The sequence below is a fragment of the Numida meleagris genome, chromosome 24 (genome assembly GCF_002078875.1).
Source record: "Numida meleagris isolate 19003 breed g44 Domestic line chromosome 24, NumMel1.0, whole genome shotgun sequence".
Lineage (NCBI taxonomy): Eukaryota > Metazoa > Chordata > Aves > Galliformes > Numididae > Numida > Numida meleagris.
In genome coordinates, this window is record NC_034432.1 from 1,977,953 (window position 1) to 2,001,877 (window position 23,925).

Sequence of the window (23,925 nt, forward strand, 5' to 3'; positions counted from 1 at the left end):
TTTAACCCATTATTTGAGGTAATCAGTTCCATTCTTTTGCTTCTGCCTATTTTCTGTAAATGGAAAGATGCGTGGCTTTGATGTTCAGAGTTTGTATTTAATGTGCAGGTCAGCAAATGTTGTTATCTGCTGGCTGTGTCAGACTGTGAGAAGTGTACACTCGTACAGAGCAGTAATTGGCGGGTTGGAGGCTTTGTTTTCCAGCAGACAATAACTCTGTTTATAAAGGAGCTCTGAGTAAAGGTGTGAGAGCAGTGCTGGCAGATTGCTGTCGGTACCAACACCGTGAGTGGGGCTATTGCACCTATTTTATACAAATTAAAACTCAAGAATGAACGTTTTACAATTGAGGAATTATAGAAACATGGCTGTCATTAGAAAAACCATTATCCGCTGTCCCTTTGGTTCTTCCCAAACACTTGAGTCTGGTGCATGGAGGAAAGAATACTTACCCTGGTGATGTGTGTGGGTGAAGTTGACTGGCGCGTGTAATAAATTAGGCTTTTGTTTAGCCCTTTGAATTACCTTTTCTTGCTCTTTTAGTCGAGGTCAAGCAAGCGTCAGCTTAATATCAAGAAGAGAGATGGGGCTGTCTCGTTGTAGGCCCGAGGTTCCATATGTCTCGTTGTCCTAAAGTGATCCAGGTGTGCAGTGCCATGGAAGCATTCCTGGTAGCTGGTGTTGTTAATGCTTTGGCTGTTGACATCTTGTGTTTGTGGAAGTACTCAGCACCTGGGGCTTTGGAGAGCTGGCTGCTAATTGGAGTTAATAATTGGAGGTGAGCTTAGGGAGGGTTTGCTAACTGCTATCACCTGCTTCTTCTGGTCTTCATACAGGGAAAGGTCTGCGAGGAGCTTGCTTTGACAAAGGGCGTTTGGAGATGGTAAGGTAGGAGGATGTTTATGAAGAGAAAGGCAAGATAAGAATTAAAGATGGTGACCACTCACGGTCACTGTGCTGCACTGAGCTGTGTTTTGCACGAGTAATGTGTTCTAACTGGAGTGCTGACCAAATTCCAAGGTGAATAATTCCATTTCTTCTTGTTCTGAAAGGATTCTGTAGCTTCAGTTCAGAGGCAGCTTAAGTAATCTCTGTGCAACTTAGTGCTGAGATCGAAAGTGTCTTTAAGTTCCTTCGGGATTAAGGAGCTGTATTAATCTGCTTGCCAGACTCACTTAAAAGTCACCGCATCATTTTTAGTAAAATTTGATCAGACACAAGTAATGAGAAACGCATCGGTTTCAAGTAGTGTATAGAACCTCTCTTGGAAAAGTATTCCAAGTGTCTGGCACTGCAGATGCATGAGGTGTCACCACGTAATACACTGGTGATTAATATTTCATAGCTTTACTCATAGAAGTAAATGGAGACAGATGCTTAAATCAATTACAGTTAATAAAGGCTTGGTTATCAGTGTGCTGGTTAGATTATTGCTTAAAAATAGAGGAAAAATGTGTGTGGCTACTAAAATACATTATTAGCAGATATTTTGTTCATCATTGAAATATTTGAGTGCTCTAATAAGTTCAAGGATCTTACTGATAGGATCAACTATCCACAGGATCTACTATCCAAATGACTCCCGGATCCTGTAAAATTGGTGGGATTTGTGACAAAGACCCATCCAGGTTGGATTCCTGCACGTCTTAGATTCAGAAAGATTAGGCAGGATCGCAGAAGACTTAAGAATTTTTCTTTTTTCCTTTATTTTTTGTTGTTCCGAAAAGTAAGAGTCACAGTAAGCTCTTGGCTTAGGAAACTAATTTGGAGCTCCAGCATCTACCTTGAAACTGTAGTGAGAGTGGGAAAAGAAAAGTGGTCATGGTTCTGTCTTCCTTCCTCGGTCCCTTGCTGCACACTGTGACTGGCAGTGCCTGTCATTCCATGGGTCTGTGGTCTTTAAAGTCCCTTCCAACCCAGCCATGGTATAATTTATCATTCTAGTCTGTGCTAGAGGAGTGGAATCATAGGCTAATTGTGTTCATCTTATTGATAATTTTATTCTGGATTGCAGTCAAAAATAGTTGGAGAAATAATACCTGTGGTCTTTAATCCATTAATTAAAAACATGGGCAGGGATGCGACTGGAAATGCCTGAAAACCTCAGAGGTGTGTATTGGTCTGCTTCGGAAGAGAGGAGGGAGGGCGGTGACCTTTGTAGCCTGGAGGCAGCGTTGTTTTCCAAATGCACAGAACTCAGGGCTGGAGAGCTAGGTCAGCTCTGGTAGTGTTGTTGAGACAAAGTGTTCTGCATCGTGGAGCCGTTTGTTTCAAGGTGAGGTTGGTGATGTGGATTAGGTTTGTGTTGTTCTTATCTGCTGCAGACTGGGCAGAAGGAGCATGCTGCTGATAGCCCACGTGAAAACACCCAGGAGCACACGGCGCTTTGCCCTTCATTTGGTGAGACACTGAGATTCTGCAAGGTAAAACAGGGAAACACACTTGGTTTTGAATCTCTCTGGAGCACTTCAGCTTTATGGTGGAGTGAATCCTCCTTTTGATGGCATCAGTGCAGCAGAGGACAGATCCTATGAGTGGTGATGGGCTGATGGTTGGACTTAGTGGTCTCGGGGGTCTTTTCCAGCCTTAATGATTCTGTGATTGAGTGGGCTTGATGGGGATGAGTCTATGGTTGGACTGATCCTAGAGGTCTTTTCCATTGTTAATGATTCTGTGACTGAGTATGGTGGTGGTGAGTTGATGGTTGGACTTGATGATCCTGGAGATGTTTTCGGGACCAACACAAGCACAGCTCTTCAGCCTGCAGTGTGGCCTTTTCTTTCTGGAGCATTGTGTTCACTGAGCCGCTGCCATCTCCTGGCCTGCAGGGAATCCTTGTTGGCTTTCTGCCCGAGAGGATTTGGGGTGGCGAAGTGCCACGGGGACATCTGTCACCTCTGCAGCCCGTGCTGGCCCAGTAACCAGAGGTCACCTCCCTGCATCAGCTGGGGCTGCACTCATGGAATGAGCTGTGTCTGAGTCGTCCCAGCTTTCGGCAGTCTGGGTTTTTTTACGCTCATGGTTGTCATCTTGCATTTTGTTTTATGTTAATTAAGAAGACTTACAAGCTAGGGCTGAAAAAGGCCCATTAAATCTACCCGTTCTCTCAGTGTAAGGTTTTGTGTGTTTTTTTTTCTTTGTTTTTCCCCTCTAGGATGTAAATCACTGTAAGCCAGCCTGGAGCCCTAACATTTATTATTTTCTTAAACAACAGCATCCACCTTGGTAAATATTTAACTCCTAAGCTGACTGACCATACGGGAGCAAACATGCACCCACATTTCTCCTGAGGTGTGTTGTACTGCTTGACAGTGCAGAGGTTCAGGTTGGATATTAGGAAATATTTCTTCTGTCCAAGAGTGGTGATGCATTGGAAGAGGGAAGTGGTGGAATCTCCGTCCCTGGAGGTGTTCCAGACCCTTGGAGATGTGGCTATTGGCAGCATGGTTCGTGGGCACAGTGGGGATGGGTTGGCGTTGTACTTGGGGATCTCAGAGTTCTTTTCCAGCCTTAACAATTCTGTAAGTGGGCATGGTAAGAATGGGTTGACTATCGGACTTGGTGATCCTAGAGGTCTTTCTCAACCTTAATGGTTCTGTATCAGACCACCAGCTCTCCTTTGGGTGATCAGAGCAGAAACGTGCAGTGGGCTGGATGGGAAAGACCCCGCGTCCGAAAGCCAAGAAATAAGATTTCCTAACTGAAGGCGGAATTATCTTTTAGCTAATCTTTCCCCGTCTTCCTGAATTTCATCTTCAGATTTTTTCCCTGCAGATTAGTTTTAAAATGTCTCAAATTACTGGGACATAAAAGGAAAAAAAAATAGTGAAAGCTAAATATATTTGAAGTGACGCTTGGCCTAATTTTTTCTTTTCTTAATTTCCGCTGTGTGCTGTTAGCTGTACCTGATCCCACTCCAACCAGTTCTTTATGTTCTGTATATGTGCACAGCTAGCTGGTGAACATCTCTCTGTTGTTACAGTGTCCCGGTATCCAGAAAAGCACTGTTGTTGACGGGAGAATGAGATGGGAGCCCTGCTGCATGTCCCCCTGACAGCATGACTCCTTTTTAATAATTCCACCATCAGATAAAAATACAGCTTACATTCCTGCAATTCCTTTTGCGGGAATCACAAAGTGCTTTTGGTCCTGGAAATACAGAAATGATAGAAGGAAACTCTGCATTCCCTCGGACTGCGCGGCGAACACGGGGCAGTGTGCGGTTAAGTCAAATTAGATGGGAAACAAAGAACCTTCATGAGGTTTAATTACAGTCTGCATCCTCACTGTGTTACCGGTAGGAGCCTTGGCCTGATGGATGCTACCATTGCAGCCCCAGTCTCACACCTGGGTTGTTCTGAGAGGGCTTTATTGCTTGGCACTGGCGTCCTTCTCGAGGGAGGTTGTGCTGCTGTGAAGTTCGGTATCAGGGAAAGGTTGCACCCCTGAGGGCTGTGGGCATGGACCTGAGCTGCTGGATTTCAAGAAGCATTGAAGCTTGCTTCATGAGCTGGCATCACTCTCTTCAAAGGAGCAAAATAAACCCTTTCCAGTGAGCTGCTTGGAGAATCGCATACATGAGAGGCCAGAGAAAGAGAGGAATGTAACTTGTTCTTCCTCAGCTGATTCCTGCCATGATCTCCTCATTCTCCTGAGATGAAGTAGTGACTCTGCACATCTGAGTGAGCTTTAAGTGTTCCAGGACCTGTGGAAGCCTCATGGATCTCCTTGGAAGCAATCTAAGAGAAGCACTGATGCTCTTGGACGCACTACTCCAGAAGATTTGTCATTCTCACTAATGAAAGCCTACAGAAAATTGGGCATGCAACTGCCTCCTTCCTAACCACAATAAAAAGAATTCCGTTAAGGAATTGGAGTGTTTGTATATACTTCTGCTGTTGTGCTGCCTGATAAAGGACAGCATTTCTGGAGAGGTCAGTGTGACAGATCACACTCAGAGAAAGGGATCCCAATCACCAGACTGACTTGATCAGGTCTTTGTCAACCACTCTCTGCTTTAAATTGACTGAAACCCAAAGCCATCTTTTGTTAAACAGGTGTAAGTCTTCCCAGATGATTTTCAGGAGTGTTGTGAAGGGATTACAAGGATTGCCAACCCACTGCGTGTCTCTTGTTTCAGTTCCCTCCTCCCCATCCCTTCTCCGAGACTTTTCCTTACAAAAATAGCAAATGCCAGAATTGTATCGTCCTTTTCACTTGGGCTCTGGAGCTCAGACAACATTGGGTTTGTGCTCATTGCTTCTGATCCTAAAGAAGCAAATGGTCCTGGATAGGCTGCTTCTGCGTGGTGTAATCTGCATGGACACATTTGGATCTCATGTGCTGAGGAGTGCCAGTCAGGCAGCATCCAGACTGTCAGTGCAGAGCATCTTCCTTTATAAGAAGCTGTTTTGGCTGTGGGTCAGAATGTTTTGGCACACAGCAGGTCTTTTCCTGGATTTCCACATTTGCATAGGAAACATTTTCCTTTAACATCAGCAATTTCAGTAATGTTGGACCATTTTGTGTCTCTGAAACAATCTGGATGTTCTGTCATTCTCGTAAGTGTTGAATGATGCTAGAAATTCTTTGTCACTGCTGCCCAGAGCAGTGTGGGTGCCCCATATGTGGAGGTGCCCAAAGCCATGGATGGGCTCCTGGGCAGCCTGAGTGGGTGGGGGGCAGCCAGCCCACAGCAGGGGTGGGGCTGGGGGGTGTGAGGACCCTTCCAACCCAGCCATACTGTTATTCTATGGTTCTGTGATCTTTAGGGTCCCTTCCAACCCAACTGTGCTGTGATCCCGTAGTTCTATGATCTTTAAGGTCCTTCCCAAGCTAAGTGTGCCCTGATTCTATGAAATCTACAGTGGAAAGATTCCTGTGTGGTTTCCCTTGACACTTCTACGTGTTCCAGTTTGGAAGCCCTTTGACCTCAAGACATGAATTATAGTAGTAATGGTCTTTAAAAAATAATAAATCATACACTTTTAAAACCTGGACGTGTTATTATTCCTCTATAAGAATTCCTTTGACGTTCCTCACTACGGTTTCAGTTGGGTAAACATGAATACATGAAAGAGCTTTATGCCGAGAGGTAGAATGGTGCAGGGGAAGAAGGAGCTGAAGCCCCATTGAATATTGTGCTCATTTTCTGGGTTATTCAAAATAATCATGGCTTGAATTTTGTATTTCTTTAATTATTATTTCCCCTCCCACATGATATTTAGAAAATGTGTTGCATTTTATCTGTGCTGATCTCTTGCTGTGTGTGAGCTCTGATTTTTGGGTGGTGCTGTGTGGAGCCAGGAGTTGGACTTAGTGATCCTTAAGGGTCCCTTCCAGCTCAGGGTATTCTAGGGTTGTATGGTTCTCTGGACAGGTGTTTTGGTGGCTGTAGGCCATTTTGCCTCATCTTTCACTAGCATATGTTATTCCTCATCCTCTCCTCCCTTCCTTTTCATCACTTTCCCAGCACTCGATTGTCAGTGAGCGCTGCCAGTGGATGAGAGATTCTCCCAACTGTTGCTTTGGTGCCACGTTTGGTGCCCCCAGAAGCAGCTGGGCCATATTCCAAGCTTTGGGTTTTCTCATTCTGTGCAAATACTATTCTGGTTGGCAAATAAGAGCCTGTGGAACAAATGGGATCTTGGCTGAAGGATGTGGCTAGCAATAGTGACTGTCTGGAAACAGAGGAACCCACCCCTATGGATTTGGTCACCCCTATGGAGGGTGGTCAGGGGGCTCAAAGTTCCTTGGGCAAGCATGCAGAGTTTCTGAGACTTGTGAGGAAAATGTTACACGGCAGAATGGTACCAGAAGAAGCATAGTTTGTTTTTCTGTATGGTCTTGGAGGGCCCTTCCAACCCAAGACATTCTAGGATTCTATGGTTTTGTGGTTCTATGAGTCCTGCCTGTTGCAGCTCATCATGGAAAATGATTGAGGCAGATCTCCATCATGGGAGACTCGACCCAAACAGCTGGCAGTTCTGAGAGCTATGGGATGCTTTTTGGCTGTCGGTAATGAGGAGTGTCGGGTAGCTCTAGTGCTGGACATGAGGTGTTTAGAGTTGAGTTGAGTTTCATTTAGAGTGTATCACCCAAATTAAGAGAAAAAACACTTAAACTATTCTGAGATGTTCTTACAACACAGACCACATATTATGATTTCAGAGCCACATTTTTTCATGTATTTTTTAATTCTTGTGTTGGAGCATGTCTGGTGCTTCATGAAAATTCAGTGCCATACTCCTCTTCAAGTCAGAGGATGCTGGAGATGGCTTCAGGTGGTTCAGAACTTGTGTGTCCTTCTGGTTCTGGTTAATTGGCACCGAGGTGCCTGCGATTGGCAGTGCTGTTCACAAACTTGCACAGCATTGCACTGGGGGCTGGAGTGAGTGGTTGAGCATAAATTTTCTCAGTATCTGCCAGCAGGTGAATTTGTGCTTAATAGTTAATGAGACTAAAAAAAATATTTTCTTTAGCTGCTGTGGTTGTGTTCAAAGGGCATGCAGGAGCCAGGGTAATCAATCTCTGAGGTTGCTCGGAGCAAGGGGTTTTGATCACCTTGTTCTTAGGCAGCTCAGAAAACCCTGCTCAAATGGGAGTTTTAAAGCACTAGGTAGAAGGGTTGGATAGTTTCACAAGTTTACTTTTAAAGCCTGCTCTGAAAAAGTCATTCCAATTCTGCAGCAGCGTTTTTCATTGACAAATACAACTTTGCTCTATCTCTGTTTTTCTTCTAGCTGGCAACCCTCTTGTTCAGCAAGGTGGACAGCCCCTGATCCTCACCCAGAACCCAACCTCGGGTCTGGGCACCATGGTGACCCAGCCGGTGTTAAGGCCCGTGCAGATCATGCAGAACGCCAACCATGTCACAAACTCTCCGGTGACCAGCCAGCCCATCTTCATCACCACCCAGGTGGGTGCCCTCGCAGCCTCACTCCTGCATGCGGGCTGGGAAGGAAGGTTTGATGTACTCTACAGTTTTCAGCCAGTGAGGACATTCAAGGTCAGGCTGGACCAGGCTCTGAGCTCCTGATGGAGTTGTGGGTGTCCCTGTTCACTGCAGAGGAGCTGGACTAGATGACCTTTAAGGGTCCTTTCCAAGTCAAATGATTCTATGATTCAGTAAAGCAGAGAATTAACCTATCTCAGGAAAAAACTACCACTGGAAATACAGCTTTTCAAATTGTTTAGGAGCAGGGAAAAGACTTCAGTAGGTGCTTAGGGAAGGATAGGTCATAGTGGAGGCTGTAAATCAGTAGGATGGTGGCCCTGCTGTCGGGTAAGGTGCTGCCTGCTATCAGTACTGCTTTGATTCAGCTGATCCCATAGATGATAGTGCTGGGGAGTGCTCTTTGGATTGGTGTGGGTTTTTTTGTTTCATTTGTGGTTTTGATTATTTTTGTTTGGTTGTTTTTGTAGGTTAGAAACCTCAAATTGAATGTGCTTGGTGTGTTTTTGGTATGTCAGTGATTACTGTTTGAATGCAGGGATTTCCTGTGAGGAACGTGCGGCCTGTGCAAAACACGATGAATCAAGTGGGAATTGTCCTGAATGTACAGCAAGGTCAAACAGTCAGACCCATCACCCTTGTCCCAGGTAAGGACTGAAGTCCAAGCCATGCTTCTGTCGTCTTTCTTTACAGAGTACCAAGGACAAATAATATATGTTTGAAATATGCAGCTGAAATACAAATCTTGAAGCTCTGGAGAAGGGAATTTTCCAGTTCTGTAGTAGACGAAATGGGTGTATTAGTGGCTCCAGTTCTGCCAGTCATATCCAACTGAGAGTGGGCCCTTTGATCATAGTAACAAACCTCTTGGCAGATAGGGGTCTTCCAACTGGAAGGAGTGTCTGCCTTGCAGAGCTCCATAGAATCTAACTTCTTCCAGAATCGCAGGTGTTGGAAGGGACCTCAAGAGACAATCGAGTCCAATCCCCCAAAAAAGGCTTTGCAATTAAATTCATTCCAAAATCCCCCCCCGATAACCACCCCTCTTCCTTCCAGAATCTCCCCAAACCATGGTAGTGTTCCCCTACTGCCTAAAAACTGGTCCTCACCTCGAGGATGGTTTTTATTTAATGCTGCTTTCTGCTGCCAGCTCCTGTCATGCACCATCAGCATCATTAAGACTACAGTTAAGGTCCCTGGCCACCTGCCTCGTAACAAGGCAACTGTGCTTAGTGATGAGTCCCCTTTCAGGCTCCCAGGAGTGAATCTGCACAGCCTCATATTGCACCCTAATTTGCACCAGTAGGGTCATTGTGTTGATGTTGTAGAGTAGTGAGAGATGTGGCACATGGGGACGTGATTTAGTGGAGATAGGTTGGGTTTGGACTTGGTGATCTTGGAGGTCTTTTCCAACCATATGATTCTATGATTTTGTGATTTGTGTTCAATTTCAGGCTGCTTGGGAAAGAAAATTAAGGTGCTGAACTTGTAAAACTTTCTGTGAAACGAGTGGGAATTTTGGGAACTTGGCAGTATTAGAAAATAGATTGTACCCTGGGCAAGGAACGGAATTCATTTATTTGATCTCCCTTCTTTATTCATTTGTATTCAAAGCCCCAGGTACCCAGTTTGTCAAACCAGCAGTTGGCGTTCCTCAGGTGTTCTCCCAGGTGGCCCAGGTGAGACCAGGTACGACCATGCCGGTCCGACCCACCACCAACACTTTCACTACGGTCATTCCGGCCACGCTCACCATCAGGAGCACAGTGCCGCAGTCCCAGTCACAACAGCAAAGTAAGTCCACTCCCAGCACCTCCACAACTCCTACTGCAACGCAGCCAACACCACTGGGACAGTTAACTGTGCAGCAGCCAGGGCAGTCCAGTCAAGCTACTAACCCCAAATTAGGTAAGACTTGCCATGGAGAAGCAAGGGGACTCGAGTGTGTAACGCTGTCTGTAATTTGCTTTTTAAACATACGGCTTAGAGCTGAAACACAGAAATTGAGTCAGAACTCCTGGGTTCTATTTTTGCTCTTGGCACTGACTCATGCTTCGTCTCTTTACAGCCTGGAAGGCAACGAGCATCGTGTCGTAGTGCCCAGCTGGGTTCGAGAACCAGTTAGATTTCATGTTTTGTAGGATGTTCTGAGACCATCAGTTAGAAGTCCCCGAAAGTGAAAAATACTATTTGTTGATCACTTGTGATTTTGAAAGATAATGAGCAGATAACAAGCAGAAACTAAGTATGGGGCTTTTTTTTTTAGTGTTGACTGAGTTCATGAGTGATACAACAGCTCAAAAATAGTGACAGACAACTTAAAAAACTATATATTTCTTCACACAGCAAGTCATCAGGTTATTTTTAGCTTTAAGTGGCCTTAATTGCATACAGCTGCATTTAAAAAAGAAATACAAGTGATTTTTGTGATCATCAGTGTGTTGTTCAGTCCACTGTAGGGAATGGCTCATGTCTTAGAGCGTGGTGTGGAAGGGAAATTTGCTTGCCCAGTCTTGCCCCTTCGCTTTGCTGGACAGAATTGTTGGCTTTGGTCATCTTTGATGAAGATGAAAGGTAGAAGAGCAAAACACAAGGCATGCAAGTGTGGGCAGGCTTCACCCAGTGCATCAGCTCTTACCCATTCTTATAGTGCTCCTCTGTTATCCTCCCTTTGGCAGTGAGCATCGCAAGCTTTGTGACCGTAAAGAGACCCGGAGTGACTGGTGAGAACAGCAACGAGGTTGCCAAGCTGGTGAACACCCTGAGCACTGTTCCCTCATTGGGGCAGAGCCCCGGCCCACTGGTGGTGTCCAACAGCAGCCCTGTGCACAGCTCGCAGAGATCCAGCGTGTCCGAGTCATCGTCGTCATCGTCGTCGTTGAAAGGTGTGCTGACATAATGCCCTGAAACTGCTGAGATCTCACCATTTGCACGGGCACTTGAAAAGCTTTCCCATTAATTCCTGCATCTTTGTCATCTGTGCATTACTATTTACCCAGTGATTGTATTTTGTTTGTGGATGTTTCTTGCATACATTATTTTGCGTTCAAAATTATTGATGTGCATCTTGAAAACACACACACCCATAGTACTCTGCACAAGGATCAAATCCTGGCTTCTATTCCGTCACCGCCTCAAGGAGCCTCAGAGTCCTGTAGTTGTGTTAAGGCACATTTTGTGTCATCTATACTGAGTTTCTGTGTACAGGCAGAGGTGAAGGTGATGGAGAGGAACGGGGTTTTAAACTGAAGGATAGGAAACCAGTGAAATGACCGAAGAAGGAGAGATTAGTTGAGCTATTTGTTTTTAATTAGTGTAACATTGAGATACTCCGTATTAAGGATATGAGGGTATGTTTCGGCATATAGGTTGTTGGGAGTTTGCATGCTTCTGCTTTTTTTTCACGTCTCTCTTTGTCACGTTAGCAGTTAAAGTACAGCTCTTGAGACCAAAGTAATTCAGTATGCCAGAAAGTTAAACTGGACCTGAAACATGTAACAATTCTTTCTTTGTTTTGTGTTGTGGTGTTTTTCTCCCTCCTGTTACAGTCAGTTCATCTCCAATTCCCACCTTTGATTTGCAAGATGGTGGCAGGAAGGTCTGCCCACGGTGCGATGCTCAGTTCCGAGTCACCGAAGCTTTAAGAGGACATATGTGTGTAAGTAACCACTCTGGGATGAGCAGTTCTCCCTGGGTCAGGGGCTTGCGTGAAAGGGAAGAGTATGGCAAAGGAGAGCCTTTGTAGGCCTCCACAGCATCCCTTGGGATGGCAGGACCTCAGTTGTATGTCCTGCAGGTGCCAGGATTGTTTTCCAATCCTGCTGACAGTAAACAGTCAAACAGAGATCTGAATGTTGAATCTGCATTAATTTTTTCCTTCAGAGTTTCCTGGAGTGCACCTGCCTCCTTTTAGTCCTGGCTAGCCTTTGCCTGTTTGCCCTTAATAGCGTCAGTAGTTCTTCCTGGATATTTCTGAATGTGTGGCTTTTTTTTTCTTGTTTTTTGTCTTCTAGTACTGCTGCCCCGAAATGGTCGAATTCCTCAAGAAAAGAAAATCTCTCGATTCTGAACCAAATATTCAATCTGCAAAGCCTCCATCTCCAGAAAAAACCACAGCTGTTGCTTCCCCGCCCTCTTCTACTCCTATCCCTGCACTGTCCCCACCTGCTAAAGCTCCAGAGCCAAATGAAGGCGTGGTTGACTCGTCCCAAAGTAAGCTCATCATGTTGGTGGATGACTTCTACTACGGCAGAGATGGTGGCAAAGTGAGCCAGCTGCTGAACTTCCCCAAGGTTCCGACTTCCTTCCGGTGTCCGCACTGCACCAAGAGGCTAAAGAACAACATACGGTAAGGGATGCAGCATGCCACAAAAAGGCTGCGGTGTTCTGGGTGCCTCAGATCTGCAGGAGTGAAAATAAGGTGGGAGCAGCAGTCTCTCAGGTTTCCCATTGTGTAGGTATGCCTAGAGCTGAAGCTGATAAGTGAGGCAGTTTGTCCATCATCACACACTTGGGTCAGGGAAAAATAGAATAGAACAGAAAAATGGAAAGCTGGAGGAGAAGAATGGAAGAGGAAAAATAGCGGTCAGGGTCAGAAGTGCTCCAGAGCACTGTACTACAACATCTCCTCTGTAACTTCTGGAGTTACAGAGTAGGGGGTTGCTGGGTAGGGGATTGTGTGTGCTTGTGTTGGGAAGAGCGAGAAGGAGCCACCTCAACACTTTTTGGGTCAAAGTTACTTTGGTTTTGTCATTCAATCTTTTGGGCACTTAAAAGTAATGATAAAATGGGTTAAAAAAGCTCCTGGTGTAGCATCCCTAGTGCTGTCAGGACTACGGGTGCAAAGTGTGTGGATTTCTGCTCACATCCTTTCTGTTCATCTCCGTAAGATTTATGAACCACATGAAGCACCACGTGGAACTGGACCAGCAGAACGGGGAGGTGGACGTGCACACCATCTGCCAGCACTGCTACAGGCAGTTCTCCACTCCGTTCCAGCTTCAGTGCCACTTAGAGAACGTCCACAGTCCCTATGAGTCAACAAGTAAGCTGGTTTTGCTGCTGTAGTTTTGGGTTTGAGAGGGTTTTTGTCTTATATTAATAACCAACCTGTCAAGATTAGTACCTCGATAAAAAGAGTTAGAGTAGTAATGATTCTTTTAAGCAACTGTTGTTCAAAGGAACTTCTTGTAACTTGGTGCTGTATGTTTTAACTTGACTTTGTTGTCCTTCAGCTGCTAGCTGCTTTTTCTTTTCTTTTTTTGCAGCAAAGTGCAAGATTTGTGAATGGGCATTTGAGAGTGAACCGATGTTCCTGCAGCACATGAAGGACACGCACAAGCCGGGGGAGATGCCCTACGTTTGCCAGGTACTTAAAGCTGTTGTGCCATAAAGAGGAGGCCTCACTCTGGAGGAGATGAGGTTATGCTGCTGTGTGACACTTTTTCTCATCCCTCTGTTGTCATGAGATTTTTGCTCGCGTTGATTCTGATCATAACATCTCCACCCAGAGGCCCAACGCTGTCCCTCCAAAAAGAAAGACCCTGAAAAAATGATTTTTAATGTATTCCAACTGCGTTGCATTGACTGTCTCTTCCTTTTTCTCTTGGACCTGGAGTTTGAAATTGTGACTCCTTTTTTTTCATGAGAGGTTTCAGTCTGTTTCTCCAAGCTGCTCTGACTGTGCACTGCCCAGTTCAGTGCCTCTCTAATGGAATGAGCCTGCAAGTTTTTTGGGACCTGTTTCCAAAACCCCGTGGCTGAGTGTCTTTGTGGATCTGCACGGTGCCACTGAGATCTCCATATCGCAGTGGTGGAGGTGAGCTGGATTCTGTCATTATTTCACCATTGTTTCTGCCCACCCCTCCAGGTGTGTCAGTACCGCTCATCGCTGTACTCAGAAGTGGACAGCCACTTCCGAATGATCCATGAGGACACGCGGCACCTGCTCTGTCCCTACTGCCTGAAGGTCTTCAAGAACGGCAATGCCTTCCAGCAGCACTTCATGAGGCACCAGGTACTGTGTCTGCCCTTGCTGGCTGGCAGTGGTTCAGTCTGCAGAAATTCATAGTGAGCGTTTGAGGAGGTGTTTGTTAGGGGGTTTAAATAAAAGAGGAGAGGAGGGGAGGGGAGAAGAGTGGAAGGGGGAAAAGAGAAGAATAGGGGAGAACAGAGGAGAGAAAACCTGGTTGAAAGAGGGGTTTTGGTAGATGCTGTATTCACTCCGTAACAAATGCAATTTGCACGCTGTCATTCCGGATGTTTCACAGGAGCTGTGCTGCAGAGAAGAGGCACTGCTCCGTTAGGAGCAGCACAGATTGTTGTTACATAGCAGAAAGAAATACTTTTTTTTTTCTTCAGGTAATAAATAAGTAATGCTGTACACATACAAATGTGAATCAGTCTGGTAGCTGAGCGTTCTGTTTCTGTATATGCTGGCAGTATTGACAACATATTTGATGTGGGTGTAGCTGGAGCATGCTTGCAGAATGTGGAACTGTGGCCTGCTTACCAAGTGCCTCCATTTATTTGCCCCAAAGCCCTTCACTGGTTTCTGGAAGAGGCAAAGGCAAAGCAAGCTTGGAAGGAATGTTTCCCCCAAGTGAAGTAATGCTTTTTTAATCAAAAAATAAGTACAAATAGAGAGGTGGGGTCAGTGGGAGGGGAATGCTGTGCTGGCAGCCCTTTCAGGTTCTAAAAAAGTGGGGCTAGATTTGGTTTTAGGAGGGAATAGTGTTGCTTTTCTTCTCTTTCTTAAAAAACAAAACAACCTGCTGTGTTGTGGCTCCTGTTTCTCTGACATGGAATGTATTTCATTTGCATTTGCTTTAGAAGAAGAGTGTTTATCATTGCAACAAGTGCAGACTCCAATTCCTGTTTGCCAAGGATAAAATTGAACACAAGCTGCAGCATCACAAAACGTTCCGAAAGCCCAAGCAATTGGAGGGATTGAAGCCTGGAACCAAGGTAAGAAGTCCCAGTGTCAGTCCTGGTTCCCTGGGAAACATCCATAGTGTCTTTATGGCTGTGTGCAGAAGAGACATTTACCTCATCTGCATCCAGTACATCACGTTTGCTGGCCCAACCAAGGCATGTACAAGTGCAGGTGCCTCCCCTTGTTGACTGGATGCCTTCTGCTGGGTGCAGACAGAGGCTCAAGCCTCGTGTCCTGCTCTAAGCGGAACAAGTTGTGTTGTGGAGCCTCTGTTTATTCTCTTAAGAGCCTCAAACTGCTCTAAGAGGAGTCTGAACTGGGATGGCTCACTTCTGCCCTTGTGTTGTAAGAGTGTGGCTCTGTTCTGTGCAGGTGACAATCAGAGCATCCCGAGGACAGCCCCGGACAGTGCCGATCTCTTCGAACGACATGGGGCAGGGCGCTGGGCAGGACACTGCGCCGCTCTCCTCTGCTGACCCTCAGCCCATCTTCCTGTACCCCCCCGTCCAGAGGAGCGTCCAGAAAAGAGCCGTCAAAAAAATGTCAGACTTGTTGCTCAATTTCAAACTATAAAGATTTTAAAGCCAGTGTAGTCACTCGTGTTATGCCACAGCGATGGATAGTCTGTGTCTCACCGGTTGCCAAGGAAATTTTATGCCAGGAGAATTTAGCTTCCCACAAAGCCACATTAAACCATGTTATGAAAGCACTTAAGATGAAACAGAAATGCAGAATTCCCCATGGCAGGGGGGTTCCACATGGCAGGAGTGCTGGAACTAGATGATCTTTAAAGGCCCCTCCCACCTAAGCCATTCTGTGATGATTTTATGATGGTTAATTAGGTGGACAATTTGACAGAAACAATGGGATTCCATCACCATAGGGGCTTTCTGCCCATTCTGTCATGCCACTTTGTCTTCATTTATTTTTATTTATTAACCGCTCAGTTGCAATGTGTTCCTGGCAAGTGGGAGACGTTTAGCCTGGCACTGAGGCACCCTGAAAAGCTCGGGGTGCAGGATGAGACCAGTTTAACTTCTGGAAGTTGATGCGTGTCCTTAAATTTGTGTCCTGATGGTTGTTGTAACTGCAGATACCTGTCCCCACTGATAGCCACATCCCTCTCTTCTCAGGAGCGTCCTGGGCAGGCAAACCTGCCTGGAGTGCAGCTTTGAGATCCCCGACTTCCCGAACCACTTCCCCACCTACGTCCACTGCTCGCTGTGCCGCTACAGCACGTGCTGCTCCCGAGCCTACGCCAACCACATGATCAAGTAGGTGTGATGGCACAGAAACCCCTCCTGCCTGAGTGCCCTGGCATCCCACAAAAGGGGTACCACAAAATTCCAGTCCAGTGCCTGGTCTGTAAGATGTGCATTCTCTGTCAGCACGGATGTGGGCGATGGCTTTGGGATAAGATGGGAAAACTGAGTGCAAGATCTGAAGGATTCATTCCCAACGCAGTGCTGTGGCTAACGGCATGCGTACTGCAAGCTCGTTGTTCTGTGCTTCTAGGATTTCTTGCTAAAGTCTCATATTTACATTAAAAACACAATTTAAAAATAAAAGAAGTTATGCTGTGCTTTTGTAAAAGCCTGTACAGGACCTTTGTTAGACCCCAGAGCAGGATGGCAGGACAGTGATTCTGAAATCTGGGCGTTCTTAAATGCCACTGAACAAGGTTTTTTATTCAGAAACAAGATTTTTGTTTCTTTAAATAGAAATCTGGCAGACAAAATAGGATTACTGAAACCAGGGTTGGGTCTGTCTTTGTAAACATGCCATATTTGACATGGTTTTACAGCCCTTCAAATATCTGGAATAATTCTGACATTTCATTAAACCTTTTGTCATACAGCAACCACGTTCCCCGGAAGAGTCCCAAATACTTGGCTTTGTTCAAGAACTACACTGCCTGGTAAGGGAAGACTTGTCATCTCACTTTAATCACCTGGGGATCTGGTGTGCATTCGTTTCCTGATCTGTTGTGTTCTTTACTTTCACATCTGCTTCTTATGAAGCACTGCTTAATATTTGCAACACAGCAACGTAGATCAAACGAAGGCAACCCCTGTTGCCTTCCAGTGGGAGGTCAGTGCCTTAGGGAGGGGGCACTGTAGCACTGAAGAGCAACGTTTTTTCCCTGGTGTGGGCATGTACCTCTTTTAATAGCTGATAACAAAGCTCACTTTCTTCTTCTTGTACAGTGGTGTGAAGCTGTGCTGCTCCTCCTGCCTCTTTGCATCGTCGGAGGGTGATGTGATGGCCAAGCATTTGGTCTTCAACCCATCACACGAGTTCAGCAACATTATTTTCCGAGGTAGGAATTTGGAAAAGGAGCAGAAAAGTTGAAATAATTAAAGAAAGACAGAATCCTTGAGTTCCTGGAGCACAGCTCAAGCGCGACTGTTTGGCCGAGCACTCACTGACTGCTGAGCTTCAGTAAAATGCAGTTTGGGGACCTTCAGTAGTTGCTGAACGTGTCACAATTGTTATGGAGATGAGAGCTAAGCCTCGAGTGAGGCTGTCAGCCTGAGCTCAGCTGTGCAGCTTAGATCTCAGGAGATATTCCCAGGAAGGAACAATGCAGAGGGCTTCAGGGAGCTGCTCTGTTCCTCTGAGACATCATTGTACCTCTGTGACACTGAGAGGCCTCGAGCAGCTGCTGGTGTTGGGCTTTGAATGGGTCCTGGAGCTGCTGTTCCAACCATTTGTTGCCATGAGTGCAATTTGCAAAACTGAAGATCATTCCCTGCAGCAATCTGGCCAAAGTTGAGCTTTCCTAACCAAACTCCTGGTGTTATTTCTGACAGGTTTTTGTTTTGGTGGGGCTTTGGCGCTGCTCTGCGCTACTGGGCAGTTCTCATTGGTTTGGATGTGGGTGCAAGAGATCTTCGGGAGGGGATGGGGTTGAATGAGCATCGGGTTCCTTCAGCAGATGGGGATGCCTGAACCTTATCTCTGCGAGAGCACTGTGTGTTTGCACTGACTTCTTGCTTGTTTGCAAAGCCACAACCGTCTTTGTCTTTTTTCTCGCAGGGCCTACTTGGATATCACATTCCAGGTAAACTCTTTGTGAACTTTCCTATCATCTGTTGCAGTCTGGAGGTTGGTTGCTTGTTTTCCCCCTGCGGTTTTATTTCCTTGGTTTTAAGGCGGCACTGTGTTCTCTCCCTTCAAGGCACATCCAGCCCCAGGACAGAAGCATGAAGAACACATGCCCTGCATATTCCCCCAGTAAAGCTGCTACCGTGAAAACTAAGTCTGTGTTACTCGCAAAGGACGACCTGGAGCCTGAAGTGGCACTGGCAGCCCACACCCGGTCCCTGCTTTGCCAGGAGGAAGAATGCTTAAATATCGATGCTCAGGAAGACGAGCAGCCCATGAAGGAGCCCGAGCCTGCAAGCAAAAAGGAGCAGCTGTCGGTGAAAAAGCTGCGGGTGGTACTGTTTGCGTTGTGCTGCAGCACGGAGCAGGCGGCCGAGCACTTCCGGAACCCGCAGCGCCGCATCAAGCGTTGGCTCCGGAGATTCCAGGCTTTCCAAGAGGAGAACTTGGCATCTCTGTCGGAGGGCAAATACCTGAGCTTGGAGGCCGAGGAGAAGCTGGCAGAGTGGGTGCTCACCCAGCGGGAGCAGCAGCTGCCCGTCAACGAGGAGACGCTCTTCCAGAAGGCCACCAAGCTGGGCCGCTCCCTGGAGGGCGGCTTCAAGATCTCCTACGAGTGGGCCGTGCGATTCATGCTGCGGCACAACCTCAGCATGCACACGCGGAGGGCGGTGGCCCACCCGCTCCCCAAGGAGGTGGAGGACAACGCCGGCTGCTTCATCGAGTTTGTGCAGCGGCAGATCCACACGCAGGACCTGCCCCTCTCCATGATCGCGGCCATCGACGAGATCTCCCTCTTCCTCGACGTGGAGGTGCTGAGCAGCGACGACAAGAAGGAGAACGCTCTGCAGACAGTGGGGACCGGCGAGCCCTGGTGCGACGTGGTCCTCACCATCCTTGCCGACGGGAGCGTTCTCCCCACGTTGGTCTTCTACAGAGGTCACGTCCAGCAGCCCGCCAACGTGCCTGAATCCATCATCCTGGAAGCGAAGGAGAACGGCTACAGCGACGACGAAGTCATGGAGCTGTGGGCGTCGCGAGTGTGGCAGAAGCACACCGAGTGCCAGAACAGCAAGGGCATGCTGGTGCTGGATTGCCACCGAACGCACCTCTCGGAGGAGGTACTGTCCCTGCTGAGCGCTTCCAGCACTCTCCCGGCTGTCGTACCCGCTGGCTGCAGCTCCAAAATCCAACCCCTGGATGTTTGTATAAAAAGGACTGTGAAAAATTTCTTGCATAAAAAGTGGAAAGAGCAAGCCAAGGAGATGGCGGACTCCACGTGCGATTCGGACATCCTTCTCCAGTTGGTTTTGTGTTGGCTGGCGGAGGTGCTGGAGGTCATCAGTGACTCTCCCGAACTCGTGCAGCAGTCCTTCCTGGTGGCCAGCGTGCTGCCGGGCCCGGACGGCACGGCCAACTCGCCCACGCGCAACGCCGACATGCAGGAGGAGCTGATCGCAGCGCTGGAGGAGCAGCTGAAGTTGGGTGAGGAGCAGCAGCCGCAGGAGGAGGCGGAGGGCGAGGATCAGCCCCAGAACGAGGAGTGTGCCGACCCCGAGATCCTCCATCAGCTCTTCGAGGGGGAGAGCGAGACTGAATCGTTTTACGGCTTTGAAGATGCCGAGTTGGATCTGATGGAAATCTGAGCACTGATCTGCGAGCTGGTGATCTGGAAAGGGTTGTTTTTTCAATAAATGTTGGATGAGACCATTACACTTCCCTGTGGATTTGTGGGTTTAGGAAATTTGTAGGCGATCACTCAGATAAATAGCCATTTATGCTGTTCATTTATAAGTTTTGTGCTTTTTTAAAGAAAAATCACTGTGTTGGTATTTTCTGAAAATATATTGTGGGTGAATATTTTTGCGTTTTCTTTACCTCACTGTATCATAGTTTTCTGTTTTTATTGTGCAGAAATGTTTTGAATTATACATTGTCAATGTGACCATTTCTAAAGAAAGGAAAACAGATGTAGCTAACGAACCCGTATATAAACCTTTGGGATGTCTTAACACAGGTTGTTTTTTTTTTTTTTTTAACACTTGACCCAGAGCTTTAGGTTTCTGTGCTAAATTTAGGTATGAGCGATTGCTTTGAAGTGTGAACCTTCTACAATTGGCCCTTGAGAGTTGGGTTTGGTTTGTTTTTTCTTTTTTTTTTTTTTTTCCTTTTTTTAAAATTTTATTTTAAAGAGTAATTGCTTTGCTTGTGAGCTGGGACATGGGCTCCAGACACAAGCGGAAGCATTTTGCCTGTTCAATGCCAGCGATGGTTCCCGGCGCCCCGGCACCGCCCAGTGCTGCCGCGCGGTCGGGTCGGGTCCTGCAGTGGGAACCCAGCGCCACCGCCGCGCTCCAAAGAGTCCCTGAGAGAGGGTGCAGGTGGAAGAGGGAAGTCGAGGCTGCCTTGATCTTCCCGTATAGATGGGAGTTAAATGTATGGACCATTAAGCGTTGATTAACGACGAGTAGTTGATAAACGTGCTTTAACCAGTGGCGTCAGACACTACGTTCCTTAGAATTAGAAATCTGATTTAACGAAACAAACTGTGACATGCACAAAAAGAAGACGTTTGTTTTTATTTTTCACTGCCAGCTTAAATTTTTCTACAATTTGCATGTTTGAGGGTTTTTTAATTGTATGTATTACGGTATAAGCGGAAGCATTTTGACATACAGAATTCAGAAGCACCTGCACCTTTCTGTTTCCATAGAGGTTTTGTGAACCTGCCCTATGACCTAAGGAAAGCAGGAGGCAGCATGTGCAGACCTGTAAATGGTTCATCTTTAAAATGTACATACGTGGAACATTTAATAAAACCAGGGAAATGGATTTATAAACACGCGTTTTTATTATGGAGAGCTGTCCAGCTGCTGGGATATCGCAGTGCTTGGTGAAAAACACACGAGCAGTGCACAGAGCTCCACTCCAGGTGGATTCCCTCTGCCCATAGGGACACGGCATTGCTCAGAGGTGGGACAGCAGCTGAAGGTGTGTGCATGGCATTAAGGCGTGGGGCAGAATTCTGCCATTGGAGTTGCTTATACTCAGTGGTAGGGATACCACTCTTAACATTCATAAATGGTGGCAGGGCTGAGAAAGTCCCAGTTCAGGAGGAACATGGCACGAGCTGCACTAAGCAGGTTACGGGAACACCCCACGGCCATGGCGCCTCATGGTCCCATAGATTTTTCTTTCATTAGGGCAAATGGTAAAGCAGTTGGGTATTTCACTTAAGATTCAGCACGTGGCAAGTGAACAGGTGTCAGCCAGGAGCAGAACCAACTCAGGTCCCACAGGTGCGTCCTTCAGCTGCTGCTGTCCTGCCGTTGGCACCACCTGGCCATGCAGAAACCTTTACTACAACACAGAAGGGGAAAAAGCTTTGTCACCTTTGGCAGAAATGAGCTCACAGCATTAATTGGAGGTGGTGAAGGAGCACTTTGACCCAAGACAGTCCGATAGAGGCACTGCCAAGGGGAGGTGGACTGTAATTGTCTTTAATGGAGCACAGTGCCTACCAGAAACCACTGAACAAACAAACAACAAAAGGACGTTTTGGTGCCCTTCTCCAAGAATAAAGGACTCGGCTCTCAGCCACCTCCTGCAGCACAGCTGTGTTTTGAGGAGTCAGAACCTTCAATTCTGGACACAGCACAAACACAGAGGATTGTCTTAACGGGTTTATTTCATTTCCAAAAGAAATTGGACCTTCAAAAGGAGTTGTCGGATGTACATCACCCAGGAGCACGGATGCAACAAAGCAGTTCTGCAGAGTTCACTCGAAGCCACTGCAAGAAGAGCGGTTATACGGTCAGGATGTTATGCAACAGGGATGCAGTCCATGTGTGCACCACCACAATCTGAACTGAGCTTTGCAATGAAGAGGTGCAAAGGAGCAAAATCTCAGGAGGTCCATCAGCAAGCAGCTCTCTGCTGCCCACACCCATTCCCTGGCCAAGAGAGGATGTGGCTGCAGCAGGGAATCAGCAGGACCTCTACTGAAGCGTGTGGCAGAGATGTTGACCTGCAGTGGGCACCTACCACCCACCCACACCTACACCGCTTGGTGCCCTTGATTTTTGACAGACTGACAGCTTACAGAGCTTGGAGCGTGTGTCGCCTGCCCATTACCTGACGAGATGTGCGATGTCCCAGTTGGCCTCCAGGGTCAGTGGTCCCTCCACCTCAACTCCCTTCTCTGTTGCAATAGCAACTTCATACTGAAGAGAAGAAATAGTGGAAGTTTTCAGTAAACCCCAACCTCCAGACTTGGATTTACAACGGGCCCTATGAAAGCTCTCACCATTAACTGCCAATAATAAGAATGTACAATGGGCCCCATGAAAGCTCTCATCATTAACTGCCAGTAGTGATGATCACTGAGTCCAACTCAGTGTTATGGCTCCCATCCAGCTTGGGAGATTTGTTGATTCTATGATTCGTTTGCTTTAGTGTAGCTCTGCATTCAGTAATGTTTTCCTTTTCCCTGGGTGGACAAGTGAGGCTGGCTCACTGTGGTAGGAACGTTGCCAAAGCTACAGGATTTCAGCTCTGGGTGTCACCGTGGGGGAGATGGGGGGAAGGAGTACAAAGCTCTGCAGCCAGCGTGCAGCACTCACTCTGTTAAAGGACCGAGCGTCTCTGTAGTACAAAATCTTCATGCAGCGCTCAATTAAGTCGCGGGCTTCCTCCTTGGTCAGGCTGGGCTTCTTCTCCAAGACTTCTCTCATCAACGGCTGAAAAAAAGTCATCAAACCCAACAGCTCAGCAGTCACCCAGCACCAAGGTTGTTGCTTCAGTGTGCTTCATGTTCCCTCTTGTGCGCACTAACCTGAGCCAGGTACGCGCCGTACCCCGTAGCGAGCGTCGGGGCTTCGTAGGCCACACCGAGCATGTCCACGTACCCAAGGAAGCTGAAGGACAGAGCTGTGAGTACTGCGGCTGCACAATGGGAGGGCACCCAGAACACAGCTCCTTGGCAAGGGACCCCTCCCACATCCTTCTCTTTTTGGAGAAACCCTAAAGGATGTTCCCATCTGTCAACACCATCCAACAGGACTGGGCTGGTGGTGTCTCCCCTTCATGTGCCACGTCCCTCATCCTCACCTCTCACCGTTGTAGTACCCTCCGATGACAACAGTGTTCCACAGTGGGTTGATCTTGGACCTCCGGTTGTACATGACTCTTGTCAGCCAGGAATGGATGGCTTTGGGACTGTAACTGTGGCCATCTCCCAGCAGTTCCTCATCAATTCTAAAGTGGAGAGAAATATCCCTCAGCTCAGAGAAGCTGGGAGCCACCAGGCCAGCACCCAGCCCACCTCCGGCCATGCTGTGAGCAGGACAAGGGATCACAAGAATAGAACTGTAGAATCATTAAGTTTGGAAAAGACCTCCAAGACCACCAAGTCCAACCATCAAGCCATCCATAACCACTGAACCACATCCACCCTTTTCTTGAAAACCTCACACCAACTCCCTGCGGGCTGCCTGGAAACACAAACTTACACCACCAGAAGTGGCCAAAGGCCACTGGTAAACAAAGGATGAGGAGCTGGACGATCCCAATGAGTCCCTTCAAACTCGAGATGTTCTGTGGTTGTGCGGTAACTGAAACCAGGACTTACACCATCTGGTTGATGATCTGCGTCAGGTACTGGAAGTCGGCGTAGTCGCCGGAGGCGCCCAGCATGGTGCTGTCGTTGACCCTCAGCAGCCGGGAGATGTTGCGGAAGCGCGCGAGGGAACCATAGGAGCCCATCATATCGGCCGCGATGATGACGCCGCCCTCAAACTTGACGCCCAGCACCGAGGTGCCCGTCACCATGGGGCTCCTGAGGACCCACACGTCAGTGCCGCCCCCGGACCCCCCCGCTCCTCGGAGCCGTCCCGCCCGCCCCCAGGGCCGCCCGCAGCCGCCAGCTCCT

At 47.4% G+C, this 23,925-nt stretch overlaps 2 protein-coding genes across 8 annotated transcripts in view; one reads left to right on the forward strand and one right to left on the reverse strand.

Moving 5' to 3' along the window:
• Positions 1 to 20,836, forward strand: part of POGZ (pogo transposable element derived with ZNF domain) — a 30,503-nt gene extending 9,667 nt beyond the window's left edge. For 2 of the 7 annotated variants that reach the window (XM_021376524.1, XM_021376525.1), the window contains exons 3-18: positions 7,743 to 7,918; positions 8,493 to 8,601; positions 9,569 to 9,862; positions 10,633 to 10,839; positions 11,503 to 11,612; positions 11,968 to 12,302; positions 12,844 to 12,998; positions 13,222 to 13,322; positions 13,824 to 13,970; positions 14,786 to 14,920; positions 15,261 to 15,430; positions 16,022 to 16,162; positions 16,747 to 16,806; positions 17,096 to 17,208; positions 17,928 to 17,952; positions 18,070 to 20,836. In XM_021376524.1, coding sequence (XP_021232199.1) covers positions 7,743 to 7,918; positions 8,493 to 8,601; positions 9,569 to 9,862; positions 10,633 to 10,839; positions 11,503 to 11,612; positions 11,968 to 12,302; positions 12,844 to 12,998; positions 13,222 to 13,322; positions 13,824 to 13,970; positions 14,786 to 14,920; positions 15,261 to 15,430; positions 16,022 to 16,162; positions 16,747 to 16,806; positions 17,096 to 17,208; positions 17,928 to 17,952; positions 18,070 to 19,642 — 3,851 coding nt within the window. In that variant the 3' untranslated portion in view covers positions 19,643 to 20,836. Of the gene's footprint in view, positions 1 to 862; positions 884 to 914; positions 1,021 to 7,742; positions 7,919 to 8,424; positions 8,602 to 9,568; positions 9,863 to 10,632; positions 10,840 to 11,502; positions 11,613 to 11,967; positions 12,303 to 12,843; positions 12,999 to 13,221; positions 13,323 to 13,823; positions 13,971 to 14,785; positions 14,921 to 15,260; positions 15,431 to 16,021; positions 16,163 to 16,746; positions 16,807 to 17,095; positions 17,209 to 17,927; positions 17,953 to 18,069 lie in introns of those variants that run through there. The other 5 variants (XM_021376527.1, XM_021376526.1, XM_021376522.1 and 2 more) reach the window with 5 other exon arrangements.
• The window catches only part of PSMB4 (proteasome subunit beta 4), a 2,661-nt gene continuing 402 nt past the window's right edge, over positions 21,667 to 23,925 (reverse strand). Inside the window, exons 2-7 of the mRNA XM_021376533.1 lie at positions 23,626 to 23,832; positions 23,106 to 23,252; positions 22,831 to 22,912; positions 22,619 to 22,735; positions 22,131 to 22,219; positions 21,667 to 21,787 (exon numbers count right to left, since the gene is read on the reverse strand). Of these exons, the coding sequence (XP_021232208.1) occupies positions 21,775 to 21,787; positions 22,131 to 22,219; positions 22,619 to 22,735; positions 22,831 to 22,912; positions 23,106 to 23,252; positions 23,626 to 23,832 (655 nt within the window). The 3' untranslated portion in view covers positions 21,667 to 21,774. The remainder of the gene's footprint in view (positions 21,788 to 22,130; positions 22,220 to 22,618; positions 22,736 to 22,830; positions 22,913 to 23,105; positions 23,253 to 23,625; positions 23,833 to 23,925) is intronic.